Source organism: Notolabrus celidotus, chromosome 4 (genome assembly GCF_009762535.1).
Source record: "Notolabrus celidotus isolate fNotCel1 chromosome 4, fNotCel1.pri, whole genome shotgun sequence".
Classification (NCBI taxonomy): Eukaryota; Metazoa; Chordata; class Actinopteri; order Labriformes; family Labridae; genus Notolabrus; species Notolabrus celidotus.
Genome location: NC_048275.1, coordinates 3,403,640 through 3,426,864, shown reverse-complemented (window position 1 = coordinate 3,426,864; position 23,225 = coordinate 3,403,640). Strand labels below are relative to the sequence as shown.

Below are 23,225 nucleotides of genomic sequence, written 5' to 3'. Positions count from 1 at the left end.
GGTGAAATCAGACGGCGTGGAAAGAGGAGGCAGGCAGAGCAGTTTAACATACAACAATGCACATCAGCATCTCCTTCCTTCGCCCAGGACGTCTGTCAGGAGAGCACACTCAGGGGTTGTCTCCTCTCCTCACCCATCTCCTCCCCTTCCTCCTCCCCTGCCCTGAAAGCGCGCTCAAACCTCCCCCCCCTCCCTCCCTCATCTCACTCTCATTACCCGCCCGGCAGACCACACCACCAGGAAATCATCTTTCATGCTAAGTTGACCTGACCAACGCACCGTGACTTCCCTCTGACTCCCCGCCATTCTTCTTCTGAGAGGCGGCAGAAGATGAGAGAGAGGCGGGAGACGGGGGGAAGAGGCGGGAGATGGGGGAGATGGGGGGGGGGGGGGGCTCTGTCTGCACCACAGTTTGTCCTTTATGGACGAGTTAAGGATGAGTGGGTCCCAAATGAATCAAAAATGAATGATTCACTCGGGGAATAACTCGGCCGTTGGAGGTGATCAGCGGACGGTTCTTGGTATGCGACGGGGAGGGGGGGACGGGGGGAGGAGGGAGGGCGGGTGATGCAGCGCTGCACCCCGAGGCCTCCCTGTTACAATAGAGCTGACGTCTCCCCCCGTCCGAGGACCTCCTGTTACGAAGGGCACGTTTCCTGACATCTCCGCAGTTAAGCTGTCAGCGCCCTGCAAGGCTCAGATTTAATGAGGAAAAACCATCATCTCCATGGTAAGTGTTCGCAGCAGCTGAACCCTCGCCTCGCCGCCGCACAACAACCCGCCTGTCCCGAGAGGCGGAGGAGCGGAGGGATGAGCGGCCCTCCGAGGATCAAACCTGCTGGATTACCTGACTCGGGGGCCACTCACGCTGAAGTGGAAACAGATTACCGCCGAGTTACCACCTCCTCTGATTACAAACTCAAGGCACCTCTGACCTTTAGTCTGAACACTCAGGAAACACAGGAGGACCCTCGTTTTTTTTAGAACTGGGAGACCCGAAGCCATTTATTTTAGCTCAAGGCAGCGAAAGACCACGCTTCTTCTCCCTGATTAAACATATAGAGATCCTGCACTCTTATTTTGTTAACTTCAGATAGTTAAAGAAAGCTTTCAGCTAGAAGAGGGTAAGGTCATGAGACTAACTCTGCTTCTAACGTGCAACAAATGAGGAAACTATCACAGATTTACAGGGACAGAGGATGAGATTGTTTGACTAGTTTGGTCTAGTTTGAGATTTTTACTCATGCAAATACGAAATAAGCAGTATCATGACGAGTATGACCTTTGACATTCACTCTGTTGTTGTTATATTTACAGAAATCCTCCTGGTAACAGTTGCATAAGAAGTAATGAATGTGGATTCTGCACAGTTAGTCCCGCTAGGCTTCGGTCTCTCTACTACCTGGATGTAAACAAACACAGGTGACAGATGTCGCCTCGTAGCACAGCGTGGTTTGTCAGTGTGTTGATGTAGTAAATGGAGATAAAGTTGTATGTAAGCTGTGTCTGGTTAAAGTGACATAACCACTCCACCAGAGACATGAGGAACCAGCACAGGTAGCTGAAGGCCGGTGGTGCTAGCTCTGCAAGCTGGGAACCTGCAGACTCTGTGATGCCATGTTGCATTAAAGCTAGGGTTGGTAGACTCTACTAGCATGAATTTGAATGTAGCATTTCCTCAGGACTCCATCTAACCCCTCGGGGCTCCTCCAAAACGACGCCCCCGAGCGCCGCTGATTTTGCGACAGGTCCTCAGCACATGGTTTGTGTTTTGCACTACGTCCACTCATGTCTCACTCAGCGGTAAGAGAACACCAAAACATTCTCAGAGTGAAAGTTAAAAACACAAACAAACATGACGCTTTGCAGGAGGCGGGCAGAACAGCAGGACGGGATCTGATTGGTTTCATCATTTGGCTCCTGATGGCAGGGATTGGTTGGTGTTTTCCCAGGTTTACTCCGGCTGTAGATAGCAGCTTTTTTAAGAACACATTATGTGTTGATCACCATCAGGACATAAAGATCATTTTAACCAGTATAACAAAAAGTGGATCTCAATCTGACTACCAACCCCAGCTTTAACTGACTTCAGACTAGTGGAGAGTGATGCACCTTTATCCTGTTAACACAGCGGTTCTTGCTTCTCTCTGGCGGCCTGATGTTGCAGCATCATTCCTCCTTCACCAACACAACACAGTGTTTGTGAAATACGAGTGTGTGACACCTGGCAGAAATTAAAACCAGTCCCTCCAGTAGATATCTGAGCTGATGCGAGCACAGACGATAATATCGGACTCTCTGCAGACGATGCAGAGCGAACCTTAACGTTCCTGCAGGGTTCAGAGGTTGTGCAACACCTCCACGGTGGTCTTATCTCCGCTCCCTCGTCGTTGTTGTGCTGCATGTGTAAAAGGAACATTTGTAATGTGTAATTTGTGGCAGTGATTGCTACGTGCTACTCTGTTTACATGTTTTGTATTATTTATAAATACTACCTATGAGTCAGCTGTAAGTGTGTGCAGCATTCCAGGCTGAGACAGATTCTCCCACAGGGACAATAAAAGTGTTGAGAAGTATTTTGAATCAAACCAGGGCGAGCGGTTTTCAAACAAACGACGCAGCTCGGCCTGTTTGCATTCTCAGGCGGTTGAGTAATGACGTTTCTCAGCGCTCGGGGGACTTTGAGAGATTAAACCGAGGAGAGAATCAGAAACAGGAGGGGGACCGGAGGCCTCAAGCAGAGTCCCAAACGTTAGCTGAAAGAAGTTACCCTGAAGATCTCTGACTCTCACCTCTCTCACAGTTGGCTCCGGAGTACCCCTCGGCGCACGTACACTGGTACTTGTCGGGTCCCGTGTTGATGCACGTCCCTCCGTTCAGGCACGGCTGGTGAGTGCCGCAGTAGTTCAGATCTGTGAAAGCAGCGATTCACACGGCCTTAGTTTGTTTAGTCACAACACAGCTGCTCCCGCTGAGGCTGAAACAAGAGAAGGGAATTAACCTTTATCGCAAAGATGGCCGCCCCAGTTGGTGTCGCAGAGGCACTGCCAGGGCTCCACGCAGGTGCCGTGCACACAGCCCGGGTGAGGGATGCACTTGTCGCAGTACTGACCCTGCCAGCCGTAGAGACACCTGCAACACACAGAGCTGAGCGTCAGAAACACACACACACACACACACACACACACAGAACACATGCAGGTGAATCACAACAAATAATCCCCGTGGTACCAAAAAATGCTAATATCTTAATCTGCTGTTTATTCCAAATTCCTTCACAAGCAGCACGGCGATAATCTGAACTTAATGAACGGCACATTAGCATACAGCATGGAGCTGCACAAAGAGGAACAAAGAGGCAGTATTCAGGCCCACACAACCCGGCTGCGTCTTAAAAGACCACAAATGAATCTTAAGTAGCGGGGTGTTTATGCAACAGTGTTTAAACAATGCTTGGCGACGGAGCAGCAGAGCAGTATTTAGCATTTTACCAAACAGAAAAAACAAAACACTAAATTACAGCTCCAATGGGACCTTTAGCACAGCTAACATTAGCATGCGGCCAGACGCTCCCTTTAACAGCTCTGTGCCTGTGGCTTGGCATCCTCGCAGAGAGGATTGTTGGGGCTGTTTCTCCTCAGCTCATCCTGGTTCCCATGAGTCAGGAGTCAGGCTCGTGCCCCGAGGACGAGGAGGAGGAGGGGGGAGGCACGGCCTGCTGACCGCTGAGATGTCCTGCTCCGTAATTACACTGATAAAGCTGCCCCCTTGCTCTTCCTGGGCTCCATAATTAAGAAGCCTCACTGATAAGCTCGCTCTTTAAAAAAGAAAGGAGGTGGCGGGAGAGCCCAGTAAGTTTCTGCCGACAGGAAACGGCGTCCCCCTGAGGGGGGAGCGGAGCGCTGATTAGCCTCAAGAAACGGACAGACTGTAAAAATAAACGCGGTGGTTAAGTAAACCTCCGTCTGTGATTAAAGAGGCTATTCTTAAAAGTGTGCTAATCCTCTCCATGAGAAGCAGAGCAGGATTCCCCCGCAGGATCTCTAATCATTTACAGTTCTTGCAGCCAAACGAGCGGGGATGTGGCGTTTTCATCATGCGGCGCTGCTGCTGCTGATGCTTTGTGGGTAATGATTTTCAGACACTTTCAAAGCTGCAACAAACTCAGCAGCAGCAGCAGCATGATCCCTGAAGCCGACGCCGCTCTGCTGCTGCTGCTGCTGCTGCTGCTGAGAGTGAAGAGTTACAGGGCGCATCCAAAACGAGTTAAACCCGGAGCTTTGAATACACGCCACACCTGTGCGGGGAAGAAAGACACTCACTCTCTTGATCTCTGACACACAAGCACTTACAAGAAGCCGATGATGTCAGAGGCTTGGGAAAGACAACAACACTGCGGCACAAAACGAACAAACCTGATCGTCCCTGAGATGATTTATGACTACATGAGAACAGCCGATGACTGATCTGTGGGAAGATTCAGTAATAGGTGGGAAGTAATGATATATCAACTATTAAACTGCATCCAAGGAGAGTTTGAGTATCTGTGATTATTTATCTAAAGGCTGCATGCAAATATCTTCACTTTCTACTCTTTAGATTTCCAGAACAGAGTCACGCTGCCTCCCCAACATCAAGACCGGTTTTAACTTCACTGAATGGGACAATAACATGTGCAGAAGTCTTGTATCTTTCCATGCAAACATGCAAACATCATGGATAAAAGTGCATTCCTTATCCATGATTTACACACTGCAGGAAAGTGAAAGTTTGTTTTGTTCAATCCACTGTTTTCTGATTTGAAGCGAGAGTAAGTTTGGGTTTTAAAGCCTCAAATATGAGCAGCGCTTCGTTGAGTTTGGAGGAACACTTTGAGACTGTGAGGACGTTTCAGAGCCTGGACGATGAAGTTTTCCATCTTTAAAGAACTCACTCGAGATCATTCTGGGCTTCAATCCTCCTTCTAAGAAAACTCAAGAACATCCAGATATGTTGATGCCTCTGAGGAGGATCTTCCTGAAGTGTGAGGTCTGATTTCACTCCTCTGCCTGCCGAGCTCACACTCTGTGGATCCTCATTAATTCCTCCAGCCCTTCATCTGCCTCATTTTTCCCTCTCAGCTCACATTAAACTACTTTTAAGAGTCTTACACACTGCTAGATTATGAGGTGAATCTTGAGCCTCATTCCCCTCATGGACACAAGTCAGCAAAGTCTGGATGATTTGATGTTCCTGGAGGTGAAACACGAGACGATCAGGGCCGCACTGATTTGAAAGTGTTCCATATTTCTGATCAGATCTCCCGTTGTGTTCTAAACCTCTCATTATTCATGCATGGCGTAAAGTAAGAGCACCCTTTTGTCGCCTCAGAGCGTCAGGCGTTGCAGGATCCTCCTCCAGGATGAGGAGGACGTGTAAGCACACAATGCCCCGGACCCTGATATCCATCTGCGGCCAGGCTTTTCCTCCGGCTGTGTGCATAAACAGCATTAGGAAGCCATTAGCTACACAAACAGTACACTTTAACGCTCATCCGAATGTTACACACGATGGGAGCGATAACGCCCGCCTCATTAAGAGGGAAACACACCGACCCCGTCTGCGTCTCTGCTGAAGCCAGAGGACTGATAGCCTGTTGGCCGGAGAGCCAGAGAGCCGGAGAGCCGGGCACGTCCAGGGGAGAGAAGTGGAGCTTGGACTGGATCCCTACATGTCTAAATGATCCACACCACATGGCTCCTGGCATTAAAAGAGGCGCTTGGAGTTCTTAAAAACACAGCGGCCTCGGTCACTTACTTGCAGTCTCCTGGCTCCTTGCAGGATCCGTGTTCGGTGCTGCAGCCCTGTCGACAGATCGCTGGAGGAAGAGGAAGAGGAAGAACAATCGTCACCGCCTGCTCACCAGATTCTGACTTTTAATTATAGCACTACATGATATGATTACTCCTCTGTCATTACAGCCTGTGAAAATAAACACAGCTGTCGACAAACAGCTCGCTCTGACATACGACTCAGTTAAATATTAACTGGGCTGATTTCACGGGAGTCTATTTTCTGCTCGTGCAGGCGGTAAAAAAACGCTGGAAAAATGCAGCGAGAGTTCACAAACAAAGCCCTCATTGATGGCACAGACAGAGCATCAGCATGATTCACTGATTACAGTCTGGCTGATGCTTTTTTGAAGACTCATTCAGACTGAGGAGGACTAATCTGCAGTCTGAAGCTGTGTCAGAGTCTCCAAAAGTGATCTCATCCAGGAGGGGCTCACCTGTGTTGCAGTCAGGTCCGGACCAGCCCTCCAGACACGTCTTGTTCCCGTTGTAGTCGCACGTGTAATGCCCGAAGAACTCATCCCTGGGCCGGCAGAACTTGTTGCAGCCGAAGCCGTAGTAGTGCTCGTCGCAGGTGACCCGGATCTGGTACTCGAACTGAGCGACGGGTCCGTTGTGGGTCAGCTTCTGCCAGTGCGGGCTGGGGTTGATCATCCCCGAGTGGAAGGCTTTCTCTATCAGCTTCCCGTCTGCACCTGAAACATCAAATATAAAAGAGCGTGAAGATGGAGCGCGGCGCTTTCTTTCTCAGAGGAATGCGGCGCAATCTTCACCGCCAACCCAAGAATTCGGACACAAATTGCAGAAGATCTCTTGGAGAGAGATTATATGTAATTAAAGGAAGTATGTGTGCTGCAGAGGAAGAAAAGTAGAAGGAGGAAATGCATAGAAAAAAAAAAGGAAAAGGCCGCCTGTAATGAGCGCTCCGCTCGGCTTTTTTCTCACGCTCCCTCTCCAGCTCTCCCCGGCTTGGTTTCTGATTCTCAGGTTTACAGCTTGAGGATATTACTGGGCTCACATGCTGCCCTCTGGATCTGATCCGGCGGGGACAGAACCGCAGCCGCCCGTAAATTACAGCGTGAGGACACCAACGCCACAGTCACTGCTGGGAAGACGGCCAGAGTGCCATCAGCACTTTTTCTCACATACTTTCTTGGAGCTGAGGTCTTGACTCGACTCTTTCTACGTCGGATCAGGAGCAGAAGAAACCCGCCCCCCCCCCTTGTGTTGTGATTGTGCAACAAACACAGACTCACAGAAACCGACCTATTTTCTCATCAAACACGACGAGGTCACGGCTCTGTCAACCCTGGCAAGGACTGACCCGGGAGCGTCACACGCAGAGCAAACACACTCGAACTGAGCAAACCAGCTCCACTCGGCACACATGCTCCACATTAGCACCACACATGCGGCGCTCATGACCCGATATCTAAATCTTCCACCTGGGAGAGAATGAAAAAGATGTCAGCGCTGTTATTTACCGCACTGACATGAGCAGAGGTGGCTGACCGCCGGGTGATTCGCTCCTCTGTGGGAGTGTGATGCAACGCCATCGAGGCCTGCTGTCATTTATTTACCGCTCTGTGCTGTGTTTGGGGAGGGGGGGAGCTGAAATCACAGGGACCGGTAACATTTCACACAGATCTGGAATCCAGAGCTCAGCGGTGTGGCATTTCTCTACCCACTGCTGGCCTGCAGTGTCAGGAGTAACACGTCCTTACTACCTGCTGCCTGGTTTGGAGCTGAACACACATCTGACAAGCTTCATGAAGCTTCGAGAGGTCACCAACTCTGCATGGTTAGCAGGCCGTTATTACCAGGCTACTAACTTAAGATACAAACACAGTGAACAACATCCATTAAAGATGATTCTGTTATTTGTGACTCCATATAATAGATTCTTCTCTGCCTGTGTCGGTGGATTGAACATGAAACTGTCCTCATTCAGCTCTCCTTCTCTGAGCTCTGTGGTTCACACACCTTTAAAAATAAACTAATGTCTCAACTTTGAACCCTGCTGCTATCATCACCACCGCTCATGGTTTAAGTTTCTTTGTAGAGATCTCTCACCTTAAGTTTCTCTCACCTGCTCCTTCATCATATTGATGGACAGGATCCAATATTAAATTTCCAGTATGATGCGAACGTAAACTAACCCTTTAGCCACATTGTCTTCTAATGGAAGATAACATCTCACCTTACTGTATGTCCTGTAATTACTGCTATGTAATCTAAATTCCATTGTAACATTGCATATATCTAAATTGTATTCAATCTTTATTTATCTATTTTTACTTTTACTTATTTTATTTGATTTACTTATTGAAACTTCTTCTTGATTGTACTTATGTCTGGGTTGCTGTAACAACTGAATCCCCCCCGGGGGATCAATAGAGTAATATCTTATCTTACGGTCTGTGGTGTCAACAAGCAGAAGCTAAGTGTGCCAGAACTCTTTTCCGCCGATTGATTCGACATGACGTGTGATCAGTTTGCCTCTGGTGTTGATCACGTTAATAACCATTGTCAAGGGGCTTTGACCAATCAGAATCAAGCATCTTACACATCATATATAATTTGTTATGCTGCTAAAGGCCTATACTGCCGGGGGAACTGGCACACTGACACACTGGGATCCCAACCCCCCCCCCCTCATCACTTCCTTTAACTCTTCCTGTCCCATTAAAGTTACTAACCATAGACCTTTCTGGAGTCCCTGAGCTCCCTTGTCTCGTAGATTCCTCTGAGCTGCCGTAGACGTCCTCCTGCTGCGGACGATCTGGACTCCAGCGGCAACAGCTTCTACGACTCGTCTCATCACTATCACCTCTCTCTCTTACTCCCCTCTATCCCTCTTTCCAGACCCAACTCGGTCGAGGCATGATGGCTGTCTAACATGAGTCTGGTCCTGCTGGAGGTTTCTGCCTGTTAAAAGGATGTTTGTCCTCACCACTGTAACTTGCTAAATACTGCGATGTGCAATGCTCATGATGGATTAAGGTGGGGTCAGACTGAGTCTTACCCTGTCTTGGTGTTGGGTCTCTGTTCATAATTTGACATAGTGTGGTCTAGACCTCCTATGTTTGTAAAAGCGTCTTGAGATAACGTTTGTTGTGATTTGGAGCTATACAAATAAAGATTGATTGATTGATTGATATAATAACATATAACCATAGACTGTATAAAATATGGACGTAGTATCTGTGACGTCACCCATCTGTTCCTAAGAGCTGTTTTGAAGCAAATCGACGGCGGCAGCCATATTGGAAATGCTGAACTCAACCAGGCAGAGTGTGACGTAAAGAGGCGGAGTTTGAGCCTCTTAGCCAACAGCTATGTGTTCCTGTCCAGGAGTCAAGTCAGTCATGTCCTTAATTGGCCAAAAACTCATAATCTTAATATCTTCTGAACTGTTGCGTTGATAGAAATCCACCCCCTACAGTGTGCCGATACAGGAATGATCTATCCAGACTACACTCCTCTTTTGAACCAGACTGTAAACATGTTTATTTCTGCTGTAAAGATCATCTTCTTTGAATTGGTGTGTATGTGGTTTCCTGTACTTCCAGAGTCAGCCTCAAGGGGATCCTTGATGAACTGCAGTTTTTAGCACTTCTGCATTGGACTCATATTTTTAGACCGGAGGTTGCCGCTTGGTGTCAACAAGCAGAAGCTAAATGTGTCTGAACTCTCTTCTGTGGATTGATTTGACATGATGTGTGATCAGTTTTTCTCTGGTGTTGATCACGTTAATAACCATTGTCAAGGGGCTTTGACCAATCAGAATCAAGCATCTTACACATCATATATAATAACATATAACCATAGACTGTATGAGATATGGACGTAGTATCCGTGATGTCACCCATCTGTTCCTGAACGCTGTTTTGAAGCTAATCGACGGCGGCAGCCATATTGGAAATGCAGAACCCCATCAGGCAGAGTGTGACGTAAAGGGGAGGAGTTTGAGCCTCTTAGCCAACAGCTATGTGTTCCCGACTGGGAGTCAAGTCAGTCATGTCCTTATTTGAGAAATAAGGACACGTACAGTGTGTGCTGATAGAGAGATTAGCTTCGTAGAGCCAAGCTGTTTTTTGAACCAGGCTGTAAACATGTTTATTAATGCTGCAAAGATCGTCTTTTTCCCATTCATGTCTATGTGGTTTCCGGTGTTTCTGCAGCCAGCCTCAAGTGGATTCTCGATGTATCGCAGTTTATAACACTTCTGCATGGGCTTCATAGTTTGAGACCAGAGGTTACCGCTTGCATATAAAACATGTTAGGCAAAGATATCTGAGCTTTAAGGCTGCACAGAGACTTTAACCTCACCTGCTGGATTTACACAGAGAGAGAAAGGTTCTCTTTGGGTAGAGATTCAAACTCAAATAAGTCTTTGAGATTAAAATAAAGTTAAAGGAAGAATAAAATAACTTCCTTTTTAAATATTAGTCATCTTCATATGTCAAGACGGTCCAATCAGAGCGGCTGGTGGAGCTCAGAGGAGCTTATCCAGCATGGACTGTGTACATTCAGGGGGCTTTTCACACCAGTGCCCTAATAGCTCTCTGGGGAGCGGCAAATACAGCAGAAAAGACCGAAACCTTGTTGACCCCGAGCAGACCCGCATAAACAAGCCCTCCCTCAGCTGGAATCACCACGCTGTCGCCAATCCGACCGCCGACCAGCAGGAATCCGAGCATAGTTAGCAGAAACCAAACCTGGCAACCAGGATTCAGATTCAGCGTGTTACCACAGAGTTCTTCCCACAGTCATGGGAAGAACGCCCGCAGAGTTTCAATCAGGAGGCCAGTGAGACTTCTCCTGCACATGCTCAGAGCCAAGTCTGCGGCCCACCTGTCCCCAGAGGTAACCGTGACCCTCAGCGCGCCGCATCGTGGTCTCAGAGCCGGGGCGATCGGCCGGATGAACTCTCTGGTTCACGCCTCAGTGACAGTGAGACGGCGTGACCTCGACCCCGGCTGGCAGCACCTGCCATCAGTCATCGGCCAAATGAAAACATTTTCATAAGGGGATAACGTGGCCCCCCCTCTCTCCACTCCCCCCCTCGCCACATTTCCTCCTCTCTGTCTGCACCCCCCGTCTGCCCTGTCCCCACTTCTTCTTCTTCTTCTTCCCCCTCGCTTCCTCGTCCCTGCTCCCCGCCTTACAGGCACCTGTCAACACACTTTCTTCTCACACACACACACACACACACCCAGAGGACCGTGCGGACGAGGGCATGGAGTTCAGGAAGAATAAACTTCCTTTCCTGACCTTCAACACGACTCCTCCCATCCCAGACGCTGCAGGACGAGGAGGAGGAGGAGGAGGAGGAGGAGGAGGAGGAGGAGGAGGAGGAGGAGGGGGGCGCAGGAAAAAAAGAGAGAGGAAGGCAAGATGGAGATGGCAGACAAGGACAAGCACTCACCACTGGTTTCGTTGTTGAAGTCCAAGGCTTCCGCTATCAAAGTGTAGGACCTCTGCAGGAGACAAGACAGGAGATAAAAGGAGCGTTAGAGCAATCTGTGCATCATAAACAAACCATAAAAACAAACATTCAACGATGAAATCAAAGCGTGTGCTGCAGGGAGCGGCCCACGACCTGGTGTTTGTTAGCAACCGTGCAAACTAACTCATCAGCACTTAGGAGAAGAGGAGGATGAGTCAGAGTGCATCCTCCTCATTTTGAGAAATGAGATCTAAGCTCAGCGTTTCAGGGCAGAGATGACGTCAGGATCCAACATTACTCAGGTGAGTGTGTCAGAGCAGGGGTTCCCAAACTTTTCAGCCCTCAACACGACTCATGACCCCCACTGTCCCTCAGAGTGATTAAATGTGGCTTCATTTAGCTGGTCTGCAGAAAATGACCCTCCCTGTATGAGCATGTGTCTGTGTTTCCTGTGTCGTTATGAATGAACCTGCTGCTACTGATGCTTTAGATCATTAACTGTTCACTAACTCTAAACTTAGGAGTCATCAGACAAAAAGAAAGGCAGAAAACTCATTACACTTTATATTTACAAGGTTTTATTTCAAGGTTAGCTTCTATTTCTGTCCATATGTTTTACTATAATGGGTAGAATTGAATATTTTTAGATAACTTTGGTCATTTTTTGCTTTTCTTCAGTATTTCTTTGTTCACCACAAGTTAACAAATTATATAGAAGCAATACAAAAACAACAGAAGAGAAGAAAAAATAAATAAATACAAAAAAATACATAATGTTAATAATTAAAGGTGCAGTAGGTAGGACTGGGGTTTTGAAAAAAGTCATAACACTGATTGGTATTCTTCAGGGATTGAAGTAATTTGAGATTATGGTGAAATCTCTGTTTTAAGATAAGAGAAGATAAGATATTACTTTATTGATCAAAGGAAGCTAGTGGCAGGTGACTGGTCAGTGACAGAACTGTCCTGTTTTTGTTTATTCTTTTTTTATCATCTGTTTGACAGTTTGATTGTGAAAACTCAATTACCTCTGACTTCTGCAAGGAAATGCAGCTACACTTGAGCCTTAACAGTGTTTTCTGTGATATCATCCTGCCCTGTGTTGGCTTCCCTCTACATAACGCATTTCTGTGTTATCTGCTGTGTAATTAGTTAAGATTGATCATTTTTTTCCAGTCCAAATCTTTTGTTTTCTTTATCATACCCGCCTCTGGTCCGGTGTTTTGAATGAATTTGCTGCTCCTCATGTTTTTTTGCCTGTTTGTTTAAAAGCTGATGTGACAAAGAGTGCTGCTAACAAATTCAGTTGTTACAGCAACCCAGACATAAGTACAATCAAGAAGAAGTTTCAATAAGTAAAATAAAATAAGTAAAAATAAAAATAGATAAATAAGGATAGAAAACAATTTAGATATATACAAGGTTTTCCAATTTCCAATGCCTCTGTGTCAAGCAGTGTTATTATTCCCCTCGTTCCCTTTATCACGGACCAATCAGAGCTACTCTCCGACCCTCCGTCCTGATTGGTTGAGGGGCGGTCCCTGCTATGCCGTCCTGATTGGTTGTGAAGCCGCCTCTACTTCCTCATTGAACATTTGTTGCAACAACGATAAAATGAACGATGTACCAACAGCAGCTTTAACAGTGTGAACAAAAAGGAAGATAAAGATAAGAAAACAAGGTAAATAAACAAAAAATAAATAATAAATATTTTTAGATAACTTTAAAAAAAACATTCTGGAAGACACCTCACGACCCCCCACACTTTGGGAACTTTTTTCTCTTTTATTCACCAGGCTCCACTCTCATCAACATATTTACAACATTTAAAGAAACACACACTCATGATCTGAAGTCTGCGTTCCTCCGTTCAGCACACACACAAGCACCCACAGCTCCGACTTTCCCACGGCCTCCACAGCTGAAGTTTCTCCCTCTCATTGAGTAATCTCACAACAAGGCCTGGAAGCTGCTAACTGCTAACCTGTAACAATGGTCCCGTTGATCTGATTAACAGAGGATAAGCTTGTTGTGGTGCAGAGGTCTGCGTCACCACGATTAGGACGACGGACACACACACGGGGTAGTGCTGGTTCTGCAGTGAAAACATCTGAGTACAGCAGAGAGAGAGGGATGAGTTTAAAGAAGATATAAAGAGACTTTGAGCGTGCCTTCTCTGTGACCGGGCTAACCTCTCTGAAAGGTTGAGTTTACAGAGTGTGGGGGAGAAGTCCACAGAGGACTCTGAGAAAACACAGCTCTGTTTTGCAACGTACACAGATTTGTAAACACGGAGTGGAGGCGGTGAAACCAGACACAAGTGTTTAGGGAAGCTGACTTTTAGGCAAAAGGGATAAAAAAAGAGTTTATGAGACGACTGGAAGAGAGGAACTAAAGTCTGAGAGCTTCACTCTGGAGGGCCGGGTCTTGATTTCAGCGCTTTGTCTGATTCAGGGTCGGTAGCGCTCACACCGATATCAGCTTACACATTCACATCGCTCTGCGCTGCAGTCATGAGGGAACCAACAATGCCTCTGCGAGCGCGCATGACGGCCTCGCACAGAAAGTATGCGCTTGTGAGAAAGTGTAATCCACTTTCAGAGCTCCAGCTTCCACCAGAAACACCTACTTGTGATAATACAACACACGCCAGCCCCCCCCCTGCAGCGCCGCTCAGAGGCATTTCAGATATTCTGCTCTGCCACCCCCCCCCCCCCCTGAGCACTGCGATGACTTCATGGTAAACAAACCTGCACGAAGGAAAGGAAAGGAAACCCCCTGTTCCCTTTCCACCCAGAGAACAGCTCCATGACTCACTCTGAAGCTTTCTTTTTCATGGCTTCACCTTGTTTTTGTCAGACGTTCAACTTTCCATTTCTCCAGGAGACGTTCGTCTCATCCCGTGCCAGAGCGGCAACGCAATCAGGGCGGCCATTATTCGTAATGCAGGCTCATCAGCAGCTCGGGCCTTTACAGTACAGCCTGACTCACTATTGGCTGCAGAGTCTCGACACAGAGCTTGAGAAAGTGAGTCAGTGGTAACGTGATACCTCATCATGCTCTGCTCTGACCCAGCCTTGTGTTAACACCAGGAACAAGAGTCCTCTGGCTTCTCCGCCGGCGTTCAGCTGCGTCATGTTACTGATTTGTTGAGTTTGTGAGTGCAGAGTGGCAAGGCTCCACATTTCCACAAGGGGAGTCATTTTTCCAGCTGAGACGAGTGCACTTAAATGCATCATTCTAGCATTCACACACCCTGATTCAAGCCCACACACACACAGAACTTTGAAACATTTCTAGTAGGGTCGGACATTTCAAGTCAAAACACTATTCCATAATCACCAGCATCTATTCGACGATTATTCGAATATACAAACACACACCTGTCCAGTTAACAGCCCGCACAAGGTGCTGCGAGTAGCGGGCACTGATTACATCGGTGTTTCCGTGACGTGGCGTGTGTGTTTACATTTTACAGCCATGCTGAGTCTCTGGAAACACGTGTGTAGTAGTGTGAGATTCAGAAATGGAGAAAATCACTGTGACTGTCACTAATATTTTCTTCTTCTGTTGCTATTTAATGCAGTTAGCATTCTTCTTCTTCTGTTGCTTAAAGCTGGGGTTGGTGTTCAGATTTAGATCCACTTTTTGTTCTACTGGTTAAAATGATCTTTATGTCCCGATGGTAATCAATACATAATGTGTTCTTAAAAAAGAGGTAAAAAAAGCTGCTATCTACAGCCGGAGTAAACCTGGGAAAACACCAACCAATCCCTGCCATCAGGAGCCAAATGATGAAACCAATCAGATCCTGTCCTGCCGTTCTGCCCGCCTCCTGCAGAGCGTACATTTCATGTTTGTTTGTGTTTTTAACTCTCACTATGAGAAGGTTTTGGTGAGACATGAGTTGACGTAGTGCAAAACACAAACCATGTGCTGAGGACCGGTTTGGAATCAGTCACCATCATATGGTCGAGAATCAGCGGCACTCAGGGACGCCGAGAGGTTAGACAGAGTCCTTAGGAAAATGCTACATTCAAATTCATGCTAGTTTTCTGTGACTACCATCCCAAGCGGCAACCTCCGGTCTCAAACTATGAAGCCCATGTGGAAGTGTTATAAACTGCAATACATCAGGAATCCACTAGAGGCTGGCTGCAGAAACATCGCAAACCACATACACACCCATTCAAAGAAGACAATCTTTGCAGCAGAAATAAACACGTTTACAGCCTGGTTCAAAAAACAGCTTCGGTCTTCAGTAGCTAATCTCTCTATCAGCACACACTGTAGGGGGGGGGGATTGTTTTCTAATGTGACGTTCAGAAGATGTTAAGATTATGAGTTTTTTGGGGGCACTGGTGGCCTAGAGGTCTAAGCGCCCCACATACAGAGCTTACAGTCCTCGTCACAGGGGTCGCCGGTTCAATTCCCGGCCGGTCGACCATTTCCTGCATGTCTTCCCCCGCTCTCTACTCCCCACATTTCCTGTCTCTCTTCAGCTGTCCTATCAAATAAAGGCAAAAAGACCAAAAAAAAACCTTAAAAAAAAAAGAAGATTACGAGTTTTTGCCCAAATAAGGACATGACTGACTTGAGTCCCGGACGGGAACACATAGCTGTTGGCTAAGAGGCTCAAACTCCGCCCCTTTATGTCACACTCTGCCTGGTTGAGTTCAGCATTTCCAATATGGCTGCCTCCGCCAATTGGCTTCAAAACAGCGTTCAGGTACAGATGGGTGACGTCACAGATACTACGTCCATTATTTATACAGTCTATGTACTAACCCTAGCTTTAATGCAGTTAGCAAACAGCTTTAGGACGCTCTATCGCCACCGTCTGGCGGGAATACTGCACTACAACCAGGCACCGGTACATAAGATGAAAAATTGTACTTTTAAAATGAGAAAATACTCAAAGTAACTTCAATTTTTACAAAGTCATTGCCCATCCCTAATTTCTAGGGTATGAGAGAATCTATTTCAGAGCCCACTCGGAAACACACACACACACACACTCACACACACACTCACAGTGGATGTCTGGATGTCTCATCTATAAAACAGGAACTGAAGTATATCTTGAAATCTTAAATTAGTCATCCTTGCGACATTAACCTGACGTGATCATGACGGATATTTGAAGCAGAACTACTACAGTGAATTCCCCCTTCAGTGACCTCTCAGACGATCAGCGCGGCACGTGATCCGAGCACGGGCGGTTAGACGAGCAGCAACAAGGGATCCGTGCCAAACACAAACATCAACACGCCTCGTTCACCTGCTGCACGTCGACTCCACTCTCACCGCGGCCCGCGTTCAGGAGAAGTGATTAAACGTCTCTGTGGTGGACTGTTTGTCAAGGGGAATTAAGTGTAATGGGTTATTAGCTGATTTCTTTAAAAGGCAGATGTACGAGAGCAGAACAGTCACACCCAATTCCTGCAGGATGTGGACCTGCCTCGACACGGAGGCTGCACAAAGACATCATAACTAGCTGTGAGTGTGCACAGAGAGGAGATCAAACACTGAAGGATGCACTTTTTTAAAGTCACTGACAGCTTTGTTTTATTCCATGTAAGAAGCAGCCGGGGAGAACTTTGTGCCGTTTAGCTGCAGAGCAAATAACGGCTTCCATCCAGAGAGTGAGATACGGCCCGACTCCTCCTGCTCTAACACTCCATAACTCCAGGCGGTTATCAGCCTGGAACCGTCTGCCACTGCCAGGTTCACTTTTCCCAGGCTCCCAGCTGACTCACAGCTTCTCTTTGAACTACACACACACACACAGAGAAACACACACACACACACACACGTCCAAGAGCAATAAGTGTGGCCATATGTCTCCTTATCTTTCCTGGCTGAGCAGACACTGTCCAACAGACGAGCAACATACGCGATAAAGATCATTCCAGTTCGAATCACGGTGACTTGCCAAAGAACATGAACTGACTCCCTCTCTGTAGGGGAATTTTCCAAAACACACACACACACATATGCACACACACACACACACACTCCTTCTCCTTTTCTCTGTGTGATCTCATGTGCAATTACAAGACAACGCAGGAGTAAAAAGAGAGGTGACAGGAAGAGGCAAAGGTCTGCGCTCCTGGCAGATTAGACTGAGCTCAGAGGAAATGTCAACAGCACACTCAGAGGGATGTTGACCTTCTGTATCAGTTTTCCTGAATCAATCACATCAACAGCATCAAAGTGGATCCAACCAATGATTAGGACTTCTCCCTCACACACCCTGTTGTTTGCTGTGAAACTCAGTCCTCTTGCAATCATCGTCAGAGCCGCTCACCGCTCTCTGCTCCCTGCTCTTGACGGACCGGGGACGAAGGAATGCATTGTTTGAGTTTTCATCACAACAAGACTTGGAGAAACGCTCCGAGTGCAATCAACAGCTAATTAAATATACTGTAAAGAGCCCGAGGAGAGGACAGAACCTCACCCCGATGAAGAATCTCACAACCTGCCAACCAAAACACGACACTCTGCAAACACAGTTTGGATCGCTTGCAAGGCAAACAAGTTGAACACATCATGAGCCCAGAACCTGGGAGGAGAGTCATAAAGAGTTTCACTGAACAAGCAGGCAGACTCTCTCACCAGAACACACTCCATCCATTTTCTACACACGTGACGCTTCGAACAGCATGAAGCAGCTCTGATAAGCATTATGTAACCCTGACACCAAGCTGTGATGAAGCAGAGGACACAGAGACAGAGAGGGAGAGGGGACACATCTCTCTCACTCTGCAGTCATTTGCTCTCAACCGCCACATCAGAGCCGACCGTATAAAACAAACGTGTCATTACTCCCACAGCAGCCCGCAGCGCCCAGCCTCAGGCCGACGGGATCGCTCTGCACAGACTCACCTGATCCCGCCGCTCAGACTGCTCCGACCTGTCAACACATCAAGTCCCAGCCAACGCCACTCAGGTCTCCAAGGAGGAGACGCGCCAGAGATGTGTCAGGACGAGGAGATATGCTATCAGGAGAGGGATTAATTAAATCTGACGCTTATAAAAACGGCAATCAAACCTTCAGAGGGATTAGTCTGGATTTGTAAACTTGTATAACACAGCTCTTCAAAGAATCAAGTCTTCTTCTTCTTCTACGCTCCAAAACAGTAGCTTTCATTTGCAGCTTGGGCTACTGTTTTGCAGCAAAGAAGAAGAAGAAGAAGAACCTTTGACCTGCAGCAAAGTGAGCTCACGTCAGGTCGTTTGGTGCAACAGTTTGATGCTTGTTGGAACAATGTCAGATTGCTTAATGTTAGCAACTCTGCAGAGACACCCTGATGTTTAAAACGTGCACCACTTCACTTCACTTCAAAGTTCTTCTGCTGTGATTTGAGGCTCCTTTTCTTCACTTTTAACCCTCACACACACTTTATTTCATCGTACTGTACCGCTGCTCATTTCCAATCTCCTCTGGGGGAATAAACTCTCATGTTTCATGTGTTTTTAAAGCTCTGGATTGAGATTCAGGAAGTGAGGAGTATCCAGAACATCTCCCCCTCTGAAGAAACCCCCTCCTCTGGTTACTCTCGGAGGTGTTCAGAGCTGAAATCTGCTGAGGTGGCCACAGTTTCAACTCCATCACTGCTGAGTCTACTACAACTGCTTCCTGTTGCTTGCCCACAGCTGCACGGCCTCCATTGTGCTCTGTAATCCTCACTGTAGTCACTGAGGGCACACTATTGTCCCCGCTCGGTGCACGGCGAGGGCCCTGACTCCTCTGTGGAATAAAAAAGCACGCACGGGACAACGCGGCCACGAGCTTTAACGCCAAAGATGCACGGGGCGGTCGTCTTCCAGCTGGAGGCCGGGGCTCTCCTCCTCCTCCTCCTCCTCCTACCTGATGTGTGCAGCCTCATTAAGTGCAGCAGTTACTGTGGGTGGCAAGGTTAAAGCCATGAAATGCCTGGGGTCCAACCGAGCGTGACTTAAACAAAGCCCTTGGCCCGGACAAGAGGCCAACTTCATGCAGCTCACAAGAGAGGATGAAGGGGAGGGGGGGGGGGGCGGACACACAAAAAAAAGCTTCATGAACTCGGAGTACCCAACAACCCAAAATGCACCACACTGCCATCTGTCCACAACAGCCAATCAAGTGATGAAAAGGACAAAGAGTGATATCATACCTAACCTGACGATTGTGAATGTGCACTGAAGGAAAGCACTTGAAGTGAAGGATGAGAGAAGCTAACGAGCCGCTCTGTTCTTCCCCCCCGATCTCTGCCTCCTGTTTTCAAAGGCAGCGTTTACACTGATTCATCCAAACATGACAGCTCTGAGCGGATCCACCAACCACAGGATAACACAAGGAGACTTTCACCACCGATGCAAACCCCTGGTTTTTGTTTTTCCCACAACTTTTCAACCCTCAACAACAAACTAATCCTCCAACTTCTGAGGGCTCGTAAAGAGTGCAGCTGAGCCCTCAAACCAGAAACAGGACCAGGTTTTCATTTCAATATCAACAAACGGCTGATTTTCAAACCAGTAAGATGAAACTAATCCGTCTCCCGGCGCTCATGCCAACTCAGTGCTGCCATGGCGTGAACACAAACAGAAACCTTTGTCTTTAAAAAGGTGTGAGGCGCCAGTGTCTAAGTGGAGAGCAAATAAAAAGTACACACCAGATCAAATTGCATGCTGCCCTGCTGAGGACATTGTTCCACTGGTTATCGGAGCAAAGGGGAAGCTGGAGTCCAAATGATCTGTTACATGAAGAGGAAATCAAGCACCTTCTAAAAGCTCTGGGAACAATGCTCCAAATTACAACAAGCAGCTCCAGAAGGATCGGGGTAAAAATAGCCTTGATGTAATTGGACACACACATACCAAGCGGACTGTGCCTTTCTCCCATCAGGCACCGTGGAGGGAGTCTGCGGCCCCGAGCTAAGGGGGCCAGGGAGTCTGACTCTGAGCACAGTCCCACTTTTTTCTACGACATGAGCCGGAGCTGCTGCACGGCAAATCATATCTCTCACAAGAGCTCCAACACTCCCACAGGCCTGTCAGGCCCACTTATTTACTCTGTGGAGAAGAGCTGACACTGGAGGAAAGTGGGCTTTTCACATGAGCAGCTGAGGAGAGGAGAGCAGCTTTTTTTATTTGATGAGTGGAGTCAGAGAAAGAGAGTTTTAACTACAAATGATCCCTCTCTTGAAATCCTAGACTCTACAGCTGGTCACAGATTTCCCTGCATGTTCCAGCCTCTCGGACACACACACACACACACACACACACACACACACAGACCTAATGCAGACTACTTTACATATATTTAGATAGCACAGACAGGTCTGGGCCTGACAGAGGAAAATACCTGCACCTGGTTAATTGGAGCAGATAATGAGGAGACCAGGGGGTCCTTCTCTTCACAGAGAGCCCACCTCACCTCAAAAAGAGAACCTCACTCTTTGTTTGTTTTGCTTTCTCTCCACTTCTAGCTGAGTGACAATGACTGACGGACAGTAATTGCCCTGCAAACACAGAAAGGTCTTTTTTTTGTTTGTTTGTTTGTTAAAGTCCAAGACTGAGCTTATTATCATTCCAGCCAGTCCCACTGTGGACCCACAGATCAATATCCAGTTCTCAAAACCTCATGCCCACTAAGTCTGCCCGGAATCTGGGTGTCATGATCGAAGACCAGCTAACCTTCAAGGTTCACGTTGCTTCGATTGCTCGGTCCTGCCGTTTTGCCCTCCATAACATCAAGAGGATCAGACCCTACCTGACAGAACACGCAACACAGCTCCTGGTTCAGGCTCTTGTAATGTCACACATTGACTACTGCAACTCTCTACTGGCAGGCCTCCCTGCATGCACAGTCAAACCTCTGCAGATGATCCAGAACGCAGCAGCACGTCTGGTCTTCAACCAGCCTAAGACAGCTCATGTCACTCCCCTGCTCATGCAGCTACACTGGCTTCCAGCTGCAGCTCGCATCAGATACAAAACTCTAATCATGACTTACAAAGCAGGAACCAAAACCGCTCCAGTTTACCTGGAACCACTCATCCAGGTCTACTGCACTCCTTCTCAGCCTCTGAAAAGCGCTTAGTGCTTCCAGCACATAAGGCCTCAAAATCACTGGACTCTTCTCTTCTGTTGCCCCTAAATGGTGGAATGAATTGTCCAACTCCATTCGATCTGCAGAGTCTCTCTCTACCTTCCAAAGACAGCTAAAGACCCAGCTCTTTAGGAAGCACTATGCACTTAGCTAGACTGTTCTCCACTGTTGTCCCCAGTGGCAGATCATGTCTTCCAGCTGCAGTTGACTCACACTGTCCTGCTCTACTCTGGGAATCTGTGTTCAGGTCTGGAGTGACCCAGCACTTGGTACTTAGGTCATTATTGTGGTGATGTTAAATGTTGATGATGATAATGGAAGGTCTTAAATTGTTTGGTTGCTTCATTGTAGATGTTCCTTATTTTATTATTATAACAAAAAATAAATAAATAAATAAAATCCTTCTTTCTTTTTGTGCATTGCCTTTACACTGCTTGGCAAATGGACTTGAATCACTTTGTTACTCTTACTGATCTGGTTTCCTCTTTGCTTGTGTTGCTAAATCACATTGTAACATTGTAACAGATTGTAAGTCTCCAACTCACCGGCCAGGCAAAACTGAAGGGCAAAACTATCCTGGATTTGTCATTCCTCACAGAGCTCCTGAAAGAAAAGCTATTCCCTCCCAGGACAGGCGTAGATCCCATTCCGAAGCTGCAGGGCCCCGCAGCCGAAACCCTGGACTGGTATTCCTTCAGGCAAACTTTAAAAAACGAATCACACTCGTCCCGTGAGCACTTCCTATCCGCCGCGTTCCGCGCGCCATCACAGCACATGCCGCTCAGCAGCTCCCCGAGCGCGTTGTGCATGGATAAGATCTGCAGCTCGAACTGTCCGGACCCCTCTGACACCTGTGGGAGAGACAACAAGTCAGTGCAATGGAAAAACTCGACCTCTTTGTGTGACTGAAAGCTGCAGCGCCCTGTTTTTGCCCTTGACTGCCCCTACATGATTTGCACTACACACTATTTGCATGAGGTAGATCCACACAGCTTGAACTGAGTGACCCTGTGAGTCCACATACCTTCAGGAGAAGGCAGAGTACAAAGGCAGAGACCACTGAGCCCCGTCTCAGAGTCATGCCTCCACTGCTGTTGCCACTGGTTTGTTACTGGTCGTCTGGCCGACACACGGCACCAGAGCTCTCCTCTGCTTTAAACATGCACGAGTGGGAAACCACAGTTTGATCAGAGGAGCTCAGGATCCACATTCAGAAAAGACCTCTTCCTGGTTTGTCCCTGGAGCTCTCCGGGGGTCTGCTGTGCGTCCTTATCCAACAGGTTCCACTGGAAGTTGAAGAAAAGTTTACGCGGTGGCCATGCGGCAGCCGAGCGCTCTGCTCTCTGACTGACTGACTGACTGACTGACTGCTGGCCCGGGCTGGAGCTCGCTGCACAAGTTCAACAGGGAGGGAGTGTCTCCATATTCATGAGCAGGGCCAGGAGAGACCGCCCCCCCAAGCATTAGGAGCACAACCATACACTCAGAGCTGCTTTAAGGACTCTGGCACAGGTTTGGCGCAGAGCAGAAGCGGAAATAAAGCCTGACCTGCACTTATGTTGATAATTATAAGTCATCAAAACCACAAACATTAAAATAAATGAATTAAATCTGCAGAAAGTATCATTTTATACCTCATTTAAAAGACTTAATCTCCCTGCATCTGCTGCACACTCCACTCACCACAATGTTTACTATTATTCTACTTTATTAAGATCTGCATCAGCCTTTAAAACATCACTTAGTGCAAGAGAAGGAGTCTGCATGAAGGCTTTCCTTTCAATGGTATGTCAGACATCTTCCCTCATGTAGTGCAAGTTTTAGATATTATTAAACTGAGGAAAAA

At 47.4% G+C, this 23,225-nt stretch overlaps 1 protein-coding gene across 1 annotated transcript in view; it reads right to left on the bottom strand.

Annotated features, from left to right (window-relative positions):
* jag1b (jagged canonical Notch ligand 1b) overlaps positions 1 to 22,782 on the bottom strand; it is a 43,039-nt gene extending 20,257 nt beyond the window's left edge. Inside the window, exons 1-7 of the mRNA XM_034681515.1 lie at positions 22,404 to 22,782; positions 21,925 to 22,230; positions 11,263 to 11,314; positions 6,269 to 6,526; positions 5,797 to 5,857; positions 3,002 to 3,132; positions 2,793 to 2,912 (exon numbers count right to left, since the gene is read on the bottom strand). Coding sequence (XP_034537406.1) covers positions 2,793 to 2,912; positions 3,002 to 3,132; positions 5,797 to 5,857; positions 6,269 to 6,526; positions 11,263 to 11,314; positions 21,925 to 22,230; positions 22,404 to 22,460 — 985 coding nt within the window. The 5' untranslated portion in view covers positions 22,461 to 22,782. The remainder of the gene's footprint in view (positions 1 to 2,792; positions 2,913 to 3,001; positions 3,133 to 5,796; positions 5,858 to 6,268; positions 6,527 to 11,262; positions 11,315 to 21,924; positions 22,231 to 22,403) is intronic.
* Positions 22,783 to 23,225: the final 443 nt, after the last annotated feature.